This window comes from Ictalurus punctatus, chromosome 2, assembly GCF_001660625.3.
Source record: "Ictalurus punctatus breed USDA103 chromosome 2, Coco_2.0, whole genome shotgun sequence".
NCBI lineage: Eukaryota > Metazoa > Chordata > Actinopteri > Siluriformes > Ictaluridae > Ictalurus > Ictalurus punctatus.
This window is the reverse complement of record NC_030417.2, coordinates 20025074-20037146: the sequence shown is the minus strand read 5'-3', so window position 1 is coordinate 20037146 and position 12073 is coordinate 20025074. Positions and strand designations below refer to the sequence as shown.

Sequence of the window (12073 nt, the reverse complement as noted above, 5' to 3'; positions counted from 1 at the left end):
GAAAGTTACATGAGAAAGTTATATGAGAAAGTTACATGAGAAAGTTATATGAGAAAGTCATATGAGAAAGTTATGTGAGAAAGTTATATGAGAAAGTTACATGAGAAAGGTACATGAGAGCATTACATAAGAAAGTTACATGAGAAAGTTACACAAGAAAGTTGTCTGAGAAAGGTACATGAGAACATTCCATGAGAAAGTTACATGAGAAAGTTACATGAGAAAGTTGTATGAGAAAGTTCTTGCTTTCAAATTTGCCCAAAATAAAGAAGCTAACATTAGAAAGGCAACAGCTGTAGGACTTGAGTACTGAGAACTCTGCTCACTCAGGCAGCTGCGGCGTAATTTGAATAACAGACTGATGCTATTTTGTCCATGATAACAAAATAGTGCTGCATGCAATGCAGTGCCAGCTAAAGTATTGGCACCCTACTCCGTTTTAATGCTATTGGAACATTAAACTGACCAAATAATCATTTGTTCTTGAGCAAAAATGTGTGAAATCAATATGAAGTGCTTTTCAGATCCTTCCTTCTCTTCTCACTCTTCGCTTTCTCTTCATGAAGAAGCCACCTGAGATGCTTTTTCAACAGTCTGAACATTTTTACTGGGTGATTTATCTTCACTCTCAGCTCCCAAACTTGTCCAGAAACCGTCTCTGTCAAATTCGACTTTATATTTATCTTAGAAAAGCATTTTAATCATTATTCAGGGATTAAAGTAAAAGAAAAATCCTCATGCCGAACACTTTCCCCTTTCTCGATCGTTAAAGGTGCAGTTTATGATGATTAAAGGTGCAGTTCGTGATGATTAAAGGTGCAGTTCGTGATGATTAAAGGTGCAGTTCGTGATGATTAAAGGTGCAGTTCGTGATGATTAAAGGTGCAGTTCATGATGCTAAAAATATGATGGTTTCAAAGACAACCTTGGAATTTTTACAACACAACATTTTTGAGCTAACTTCTTCATTTCAGGTTTCTGTTTACTGTTTTCTGGCCCTGAACTTTTGTTACACTTAAACGAAACTCGTGAAGGCTTTCAGCAATGTTGCTAGGCAACTCCCCTTGGTAATGGCTAGCTAACATGTAGCAGTCTTTAATACAATAAAATGTGAAGGCAGATGTGTCACTGAAAATGAGACAGAATCGTCAGGAGTGTAATTTCCTTCAGATTTACTTGTAAATTATTAAGAAAATAATCTTCCACTTAGCCTTTACTGCTAACTAAACCTCCATGAGTAACAGCAAATTGAGAAACATCAGTGTTGCATCACAAATCATGCATTTGTTCAGAACTAGCAAATTCTATTCATGTGGTTCATGTGGAATCCTCTTAACCCTGCCCCCAGGGAAGGTAGAGCTTTTAACTCCACCTATTTTCCCTTAAAAAATCTGTCATTTTTAGTTTTAACAAAGTGGGTGGGGTCACGTTATCAACTCAGTTGTAATTCTCTTCACAGCCAGCAGGGCGGTGCCACACACTACAAACTGCTACATTAATAGATAACAGTTACGTTTAATATTAACATAAATACGTAATATTTATCAATTATTATAATAAGGATGAGAGTGATATTTTTAGGTGATATACTTTTGATGAACTGTGCATTAGTACATTAAAATAACCATTACAGATGGGTAACTTCAGCAGGACCTCACCGTGTGTGTGTGTGTGTGAAAGAGAGAGAGAGAGAGAGAGAGAGAGAGAGAGAGAGAGAGAGAACAGTACACCAGAGTGTGGCAGGCAGCAAAATCGAGTTAAAATGGAAACATTAGAGGTGCTATTAACGCACTGGCACTTGCGGCCACACGTCCTAACCGCAGCATCATCTCTCACACTGGAAGTGTTTCACTGCAGCCGTGACAGCGAGTTACTGGACACCAGCGTCACTTCTCCTTCCATCTGATGCTCACAAATAGCACAGCAGACCAAAAGGACCTGGTCGGGAGCTGAGTACAGCTTTCTAAAAATGCCCCATCGTATAAACACACACACATGCACGATGCTACGGCCGTCACGTGCCGCTTCTAAAGCCGGCCACGTTGGGTTCCAGAGTGGATTCATTTTTAAGAGCCTTGTATCAAGTTACACCCAGAGTGGTTCGGGGCGAGGCCACACTCCGAGTGCAGCCCGATGAGCCGTAATGACTATAATCTGTGTCTCTCAGGCTTGTCCTTACTGTCCCACACCTTTAACCAATGGCCTGGGGGGGGGGGGGGGGGGGGGGCAGTGTCCACTCCCAGACCTCTGCTTTTCCTCTAATCAGTCTCGGACCTCTGCTTTTCCTCTAATCAGTCCCGGAACTCTTTAACCCCCTCATCTCCAATTCTGTCTCTTCTGTGTTTACCGACATGAGCGAGCAGATCAACTTCAAACCCAGCACCAACGCCCGCTCTGTCTGCTGTGTCATGTCATTAACGCATGTACACACGCATGGACGAGTACACACACACACACACACACACACACACACACACTGACCAAACACACCGTCTCACTGTGTGTCACGTCTAAAACTACACAAGACAGAGAGACAGACAGATATACATGGATAGGGTCATTCAGACAGAGAGATATACCGGGATAGGGTCAGACAGATAGATAGCATGTGCAAGAGAGATAGAGCAGTACATCAGAGTGTGGCAGGCAACAGGTATATACAGGGTTAGGGTCAGACAGACAGAGGGATACAGACAGATATACAGGGTTAGGGTCAGACAGACAGATATACAGGGTTAGGATCAGACAGACAGATATACAGGGTTAGGGTCAGACAGACAGATATACAGGGTTAGGGTCAGACAGACAGAGGGATACAGACAGATATACAGGGTTAGGGTCAGACAGACAGAGATAGAATGACAGATATACAGGGTTAGGGTCAGACAGACAGAGAGATAGACAGACAGATATACAGGGTTAGGGTCAGACAGACAGAGAGATAGACAGACAGACAGATATACAGGGTTAGGGTCTGACAGACAGAGAGATAGACAGACAGACAGATATACAGGGTTAGGGTCAGACAGACAGAGGGATACAGACAGATATACAGGGTTAGGGTCAGACAGACAGATATACAGGGTTAGCGTCAGACAGACAGAGGGATACAGACAGATATACAGGGTTAGGGTCAGACAGTAAGAGGGATACAGACAGATATACAGGGTTAGGGTCAGACAGACAGAGGGATACAGACAGATATACAGGGTTAGGGTCAGACAGACAGAGGGATACAGACAGATATACAGGGTTAGGGTCAGACAGACAGATATACAGGGTTAGGGTCAGACAGACAGATATACAGGGTTAGGGTCAGACAGACAGAGAGATAGACAGACAGATATACAGGGTTAGAGTCAGACAGACAGAGAGATAGACAGATATACAGGGTTAGGGTCAGACAGACAGAGAGATAGACAGACAGATATACAGGGTTAGGGTCAGACAGACAGAGAGATAGACAGATATAGGGTTAGGGTCAGACAGACAGAGAGATAGACAGACAGATATACAGGGTTAGGGTCAGACAGACAGAGAGATAGACAGATATACAGGGTTAGGGTCAGACAGACAGAGAGATAGACAGACAGATATACAGGGTTAGGGTCAGACAGACAGATATACAGGGTTAGGGTCAGACAGACAGAGAGATAGACAGATATACAGGGTTAGGGTCAGACAGACAGAGGGATACAGACAGATATACAGGGTTAGGGTCAGACAGACAGAGGGATACAGACAGATATACAGGGTTAGGGTCAGACAGATATACAGGGTTAGGATCAGACAGATATACAGGGTTAGGATCAGACAGACAGATATACAGGGTTAGGGTCAGACAGACAGAGGGATACAGACAGATATACAGGGTTAGGGTCAGACAGACAGAGGGATAGCCAGACAGACAGATATACAGGGTTAGAGTCAGACAGACAGAGAGATAGACAGACAGATATACAGGGTTAGGGTCAGACAGACAGAGAGATAGACAGATATACAGGGTTAGGGTCAGATAGACAGAGAGATAGACAGATATACAGGGTTAGAGTCAGACAGACAGAGAGATAGACAGACAGATATACAGGGTTAGGGTCAGACAGACAGAGAGATAGACAGACAGATATACAGGGTTAGGGTCAGACAGACAGAGAGACAGACAGACAGACAGATATACAGGGTTAGGGTCAGACAGACAGAGAGATAGACAGATATACAGGGTTAGGGTCAGACAGACAGAGAGACAGACAGACAGATATACAGGGTTAGGGTCAGACAGACAGAGAGACAGACAGACAGATATACAGGGTTAGGGTCAGACAGACAGAGAGATAGACAGATATACAGGGTTAGGGTCAGACAGACAGAGAGATAGACAGACAGATATACAGGGTTAGGGTCAGACAGACAGAGAGACAGACAGACAGACAGATATACAGGGTTAGGGTCAGACAGACAGAGAGATAGACAGAGACATAGACAGATACCTGACACCATGTAAATGTGTACATAATGAACTGTAAGTGTATAATACATTAAGTAAGTGTAATACATTAATTATTAGATATGCAGACAGGACTGTATAGGACAGATGGACAGATAGACAGGCAGACAGGACAGACAGACAGGCCTGATGACCTTTACGCATTTTGAGTAGAAACTCTGCATTTTATCGTCAGGGTATGCTAGTAATACGCAAACAGATCAGTCTTCTAATGACTTCATTCTAAATACTGTACGTAACATCTGAGGAAGAAAGGACGTAAACTTTTCTAGTGGCTACGTCTTAACTTAAACGCACACAAGCTTTTTGGTGGTTACCGTAAAACTATCTTGGAGGAAACCATTACAGCACAATGTTGACAGTAAATGATTTCAGATTTCAGAGTAGTTTTAAGTAACTCTGCTGGAAGTGCTAATCCAGTTCCCTGCAGGCTTCTCTCTGCAGATCGGACTTTTCCTCACGGCTGCTCCACCCAAACGACGTTCTTAGAAAACCTGCTCGATTTAGAAACCTGGCATGACTCTTCTGTGGTCTGATTTTCACGTAGGCTGAGACACTGTGGGAGGAAAAGCCACTGGCGTTTGCCTTCAAAGCCTTCATCGATTGCCTCATCCAATAATTACATGAAGCTCGATACACACACACACACACACACACACATACACATAACGTCCATGCGGTTTGGTATGGTTAGCTAGAATTACTCTCGCCTCGACGCCCTCCAGATCCCGGATTCTGGTCTCCATGGAGACGGTCTCATCATAGCTGTCAGAAAGTGCTGGGTTTCCGGAAACGTCTCTGTTCAGAAGTCTCAAACAGACCCATCAACGCTCTACTTAAACACATCCGCCACCCTGATTTGCGTTCAAGGCACAAAACACTGCATAATTACATGAATATGTTTTCTCTAGTCAGCTTTTGGAACGGGAGAGAAAGTTTTAAAAAGGGAAAAAAAAAGAAAAAGAACACACTGCTCAGCGTGGCAATTACAAGCGTCTAAGCTGGCACGGAAATCCACAATCTCATTTCCAGCCTGTCTCTGATTGTAATTACAAGTACCATGGCTGTCTGTTGCCAGTCCTGTGAGGCTTAATGAAGCCCCTCCATAAACCTCCACTGACAGCACTGCAATTAATTCAGGAAAACGTCCATTATCTTTACTTTTATTTATCTTCCATTCCCACCACGCTCCGATAATATTTTTCCTGCTTGTCGAAAAATAGCTATTTCTGTAATCAATCATTATAATGAAAGGGTTTGATAAATAAATATATACACACACATATATATATATATATATATATATATATACATATATATATATATATTAACTGACTGAATAAACTCTGATTCTGTCAAATAAACAATAAACGCTAGCTCCATCTAAACCACAAAACATTCACTACAGACTCGAAGCCAAATATGAAAGGAATCTGCGCAACATCAGCGTCTATTCCTACTCCATTTTTACATTTTAAAGTCCAACATTGTGAGAACCCATTGAGACGGAACAAAGGTTGCACTTAATATAGTGTTGAAATGAGCTTTTCATTCATATTTTCTTAATTAGTCCAACTGAGAAAAGAACGGAAGCAGGAACAACCAGAAATCAGCAGCGATTAAGGGGGCCAAGCACTTTTTGGCCTGACCACTTCAGACAGAAGCTGGTGGTACCATCTGCGCTCGTTCCCCAGGAGATATACTAAATTTGAAGGTAGACTATCAAGCTGGCGCTGAGATATTGCCTCACTTCCTGTTTTCGGTAGCCATACTTAGTTGCGAATGAATTCAAAAGCTTGTTTATTGACTTTCATTCATGGTGATAATAACTTGGTATCTGCAAAAATTTTAATAGATTAAATAAAAAAATATATGGAGTGTACTCACCCTCTAGGGGGCAGTAGCGAGTGACTTTCTCAGGCATGAGCTGCTTGTCTTTGTGTCGACAGTACACCTCAGCGATCTGCTGTCTGCACTCCTTGGTTTTAGCACGCGACAGAGCTGAGATGGCCTCCTTGCCCGTGATCTCGCATTTGGGCGGCTGGTCATATTTGATATCAGACGTGGCAATGACCGACCTCTTCACCTTTTGGTTGTAATGGCGTGGAGGGAGTGGCGTGAGGACAGAGTCATGACGGAGCCCCGCCCCCGTGCTGTTCTGGCCGTAGTGGACGAGCTCGTTGGAGCTCTTGGCCTTCTCGGGCTGCCGCTTGTTGAAGTTACTGTTGTCCGGACTCTCGTCCGTCAAGTCTTTGGGCACAGAGTTCTCATTGTTGCTGTCCACTCGGACCTTCTCCTTGGGACGATGCGAGTAATAGACATCCTGGAGAGACAGAGACAAAACAAAACTAAACATCAGAAGAATGTCAATGCCAAAGACTGAACATCGTCACCTTGAGAAACGAGCTAGAGATTTACCGCCACATTCCAAACCAGGAAAAACAAAAAGACCTTGCAGGAGTACAGAGGTTACTCTGATTAAGAAATCATTGTTCCATTAGCGTGTAATCAAGCCTCGCTCGGGACGACCGCAACACTCTCGCCGTTTCGTTAAGACTTTTCCCGTGCGAGTGAAGAGAGCCCAGAAGTTGTAAGGTGAGGACGTATGTGAGAACTCATTTCTTTCACACACTGATGAACATCTATGTGAAATGCAAACATAAGTCACAAAAAAAGCACCCCACCAAGGAAAAAGTCTGATGAAGGTGTAGAGGGGCGTGGCCTGATTTACAACTGGTGCACTCTCGCTAATTCACTCAGACAATAGAACAGAAAACAGGAATCACACACATACATTATATAACAGGAATCACACACAATATTATATTATAATATAACATCATGTAATATTGTAATAAATAATAAAAGAACAGTTCATTAAATATGTGATAATTTGCATCATTTTTATGTTTGACATTTTATTTATTATTATTTCCAATGTTCAGACTTTCAGAAAAGAGATGATCAAAATACTAATATATATTAAACTGATTCGGAAACATAGTATTCAGCTGGGAATTTGATTTGGGATTCGATTTTATTGGGGAAAATAAGTAACGTTAAAAAACAACACCACGCCCTCACGTGCACTGTGACATCATTAAAAACGAGAAGGACGTTTTGAAGTGGAAAAATATCGACTCGTTAGGATTAGGGTCAGGCTTAGGGTTAACCCTGGTTTAATGGAAGATTACGCAAAACAGAAAAAGGAGAAACACCGATGACCCGTTTTGAGAAAATGGTCAAGAAATGTAACAAATCCAAGGAAACAATGAATCTTTCTGCATGAACCATTACATCATCTCAGGAAATGTCTACAGACAGAGTACAGAACGTTATATTTTTGGTGATGATTGTCATTTCCACTGATATGATTTAATATGGAGAGATTTAAAAATGTGTTCAAATTCAACCTGACTAAAAAAAAAAAAATCTGGACTTGAATTGTGCACAGTCTGACTCGAGACACAACAATAATGCAATTGTTGTGAATAAAAATCTCCCAAAAAAAAAAAAACCAGCGATGATGATGAGTTTCCCAGAAGTGCTTGGTGTGTGTGTGTGTGTGTGTGTGTAGTTGGTAGTGTGTGTGGGAGGAAATTACAGGCACTGGGATTAATAGCCTGAGGAACCACAGGAGGTGAGTTCGACTGCCGGAGAGAAAGAAGGCTATCGATCGATCACTCGCAAAAAAATCTGTCATTTCCCAGGATGCACTGCTCTGTACCGCTGAGCCCCCCTGCCTGGGTCGGCCCTCTCCTCGTTTCGATTTTTATTAAACGCTCTTTTTTTACTCTCCTTCTTCCTCCTCTGCTTGTCATCGTCCGTTCACACCAGCAATCGTGTAATATCAAACGTCTCAGTGTAAACCATCTCTACATCTTTCCCCCTCATTTAAAAAAGAAGCACGATTCATTAATAAACATGCAAATTTGGAAACGCCCCCATGTTCCATCCATAGCTAGCTGCAAGTAAACCAGCTCACGTTAGTCAGTGAGATTTCAGTGTCTCGATTTGCTTCCTCGGATTTATTTAACACCAGGCAACCATCATTTTACCACAGCAACCATGATTTGTTCATCAATAACATTAGACAGGTTAGCACGCAGCTTAAAGGTTTTCAGTACAACATCGTCCTCCTTTACTAACTTGCATATCAGACATTGGTTGAAAGCCGTGGAGTTTATTTAACGACGTCACAAACTGAGCTCGTATATAGCTCCGCCCCCAAAATCTGTATTCTAATGAAGCACTGATATAAGTGTGTTTAAATAGAACACATTTGATTGTTTAAGTATTAGGAATTAGGAATACAACATTGAGGTGCACTCAAGGGTTCTTTGGATAATTAAGGGTTCTAAGCTTCCTATAAAGCAGGGGTGTCCAATCTTATCCGGAAAGGGCCGGTGTGGGTGCAGGTTTTCGTTCCAACCAATCAGAAGCCACGCCTGAGTCTATTGAAAGCCAAGCTCAACTGATTAAACAGGTGGAATCAGGTGTGGCTCCTGCTTGCTTGAAATGAAAACCTGCACCCACACCGGACCTTTCCAGATAAGACTGGACACCCCTGCTATAAAGGATCTAGACTGGAACAGTTCTACAGAGGGACAAACGAGGAACCCTTAAGTGTTCTGGATTTGATATTTTGTGTGTGTGTGTGCAGAACAACGGCTACCCCCACACATCTATACGTTTCCCTGTGTAGAGCAGGTGTCCCACTACATAAGGTCAACTTGAGATCAAACTGGATGGGCGTATCCCTCACACACACACACACACCTGCACTTGTTCATCTGAATGGTGAACTGGGTGAACTGAAGAGCACATGTCTGAAATCTGAACCCATTCAATGACATCACACACACACACATACCTTTTCAGTCTCGGAGCAGCTGTGTTAGCTTTGTGTTAGCATTGTGTCTGGCCGGTTTCTATATTTACCCCCTGCATGCGTGTGATTATTGTAATCCTTTATGTCAACACTGACGTAACCCCGTTAACCCCCCCCCCCCCCCTTTTATTCTTTACGAGCTTCATGTCAGTAATACTGAGCAGAATGGAAAGTAAAAACCAATTCAGTACTCTGAATGTTCAGTACTTTATTTAAAGGCTAACACTGTGCTGACGTTGTGGTATATATCAGAACTGCTCTAACGCTAATGTAACTTTAATGTGCCGAGCTGCACGAGGAATTCACGCAGCTATTTAGCCATAGCACTAATGAATTGTCCGTGGGCTGATTTTTAAACAGGAATCTTGTGTTAAAAACGCACGGGGGAACGGAAATGATTCATTCCTGCTCTTTAAGGAAATCCATATTGAGCTTGGAAGCTGAGAAAAGTACATGCACTTCAGATTTGTTTTTGGTGGTGTTTTTAATAAAAAAAAAGCAGATATTATAGGATTCAAAATTATTTACGGTTTTGAGATTTTATTAAAAAAAAAAAAAAAAAAAAAAAACCCTAAATATAAATCTAAAAAAATATTTTATGTAAATTATTTACAATGTAAAGTGGACACTTTTGTGCAAACAATTAAGTTTTTATGTTCTACGTAAATAAAAATATTTATAATAATAATAATAATAATAATAATAATAATAATAATAATTTACAAATTTTGTAAAGATGTTGCAATGATCCTAAGACAAATTTTCAAAACGAGGTTTTTGCATTGTATAAAAATGATCATAAATGTGAGTGGGCGGGGTTAAATTGCCAAAACGCCCGATTTCTTATGCTTCAGGCCACAGAATCGTATCAATCACATGGTTTCTGCGATGCACGTGTGTGTATGATGATATACACACACTACTGTGTAAACGTCTTAGGCATCCTGTTTTATTTTTAATACTTACTTTGTTACAGATTTATATTTTATCTACATTATCGAGTCGGTACAAAAACACTTTAGTTTTCCAAACAGTTTTCCAGCACAGAATTAAATGTTTGTATTTAACATTTAAAGAAAGCAGCACATTACGTAATAGACACTTTATAGACAAAAAAAACACAATGAACGCTGCTGCAAAAAAATAAGAAGCGAGCGTGACAGTCAGAGTCTTCAGAAGAGCTGTGGCTGGTTCAGTCAGTCCCTCCTGGATATTGTGACTTTGCGATCGCAGAAGTGAACGCAAAATCAAGCAAACTCCGCAATAGTCAGAGGAGCTTGTAGTTTTCAAAACTACCGCGGATTTGAGTCATGATGCGTCATGTGATGTCATCACAACACACATTCAGCCGAATCCCTCTTTGTTTCACGTGCGTCGAACATGAGTACGGCTAAAAGGTCTCATACACCACAACAGACATCACTGAAAATAATACGAGACTATTAAAAAACATCACAAATTTTGGGGGGAAAAAAGCCACCACAAAATCAAGCATTTTTTGTTGCATTTTTTTTGTGTTCACACTCAGGCGTTAAACGCCGTGACACGCTGAACGAAAGTGCAGATTCCCTGTCTGACCCTAGATGGCGCTTACTGAAAAGCAGAAATACCCCGGTACACAAGGTGCTCAATTTTCTGACACACTTATCACTGAGAAGAAGAAGAGAGCCAGTATTTACGTCTTTAAAGGGTCATGAAACCTCCCTCTTTCAGCTACTTCTCAAAGTTTTTGACAAATGCAGCTTAAATGGGCTTGGAAGGCTGTGAGAAGAAGGGAGGGGGAGTGGGCGTGGCAGGGAAAGGCAGGAGAGGAAGAGGGGAGGGGGAGTGTGCGTGGCTGGAAAAGGCGGGGAGGAAGAGGGGGCGAGCCTTCAGAACACTCACAATAAAGATGGATAGTGATGAAAAAGTTTGCAGATGAAGCAGAGGACTTCTCTCCTGAATCCCCAAGGCTAAATGGAGACACAATAGATAGCGGTGCACGTCCTCTGCCCTGTCTATTTGAACCATTAGCCCCTGGTATGACTATGGAGGAAAACAAAAATCAAACCGTAGGTAGCGCGGATGAGAGAAATGTTGGAATCGTAGTAGCTAATAGGCTCGAGCTTTTCACGAATAAAAGCCGAAGGCTCTTTCCTTCAACACGGACTCTCGTTGTATAGTTTTGCACACGATGGCCTGTGGAGCTTTAAACGGTTTAATTAGTTCAAAAGGCAAGTAAAACTGTCAGGGTTCAAAATTAGACACATACCGCATTTGAAGAGATGGAAAAGTCCTCGGGACTGAGTACCGCATCACTGTGTAGACGCAAACTGCTTTCGTGAGCAAGTCCGAAGTCCACCTTTCTCCAATTCTCATAGCGCTCCTGAATAAACACACTCGAACCCTTACACCACTGAAACAAACACCTACGACCCATTTGAACGCCTCTCTCATCTATTACATCTGTAGGAAAGCACCATGTGCTGTCTTGAATAATTAACAGACAGCATCTTCTCATAGGATAAGAACTTGCAGGCTCATGAATAATTATGAGACATTGTACTGAGAAACAAATACTTCTTTAAAGCAGTATACATACCCTTTAAATAAGTAATGATTTGAATTATATATTTTTTTTAATTGGGAGGGGTTGGGTATAAGACAACTATTGTTGTGCCCAAAAATGTTAATGTTCC

The 12073-nt window shown here is 41.7% G+C and overlaps 1 protein-coding gene across 1 annotated transcript in view; it reads right to left on the bottom strand.

Moving 5' to 3' along the window:
- The window catches only part of xylt1 (xylosyltransferase I), a 71724-nt gene that overhangs the window by 24554 nt on the left and 35097 nt on the right, over nt 1-12073 (bottom strand). Inside the window, exon 2 of the mRNA XM_017461703.3 lies at nt 6392-6827. Within this exon, the coding sequence (XP_017317192.1) occupies nt 6392-6827 (436 nt within the window). The remainder of the gene's footprint in view (nt 1-6391; nt 6828-12073) is intronic.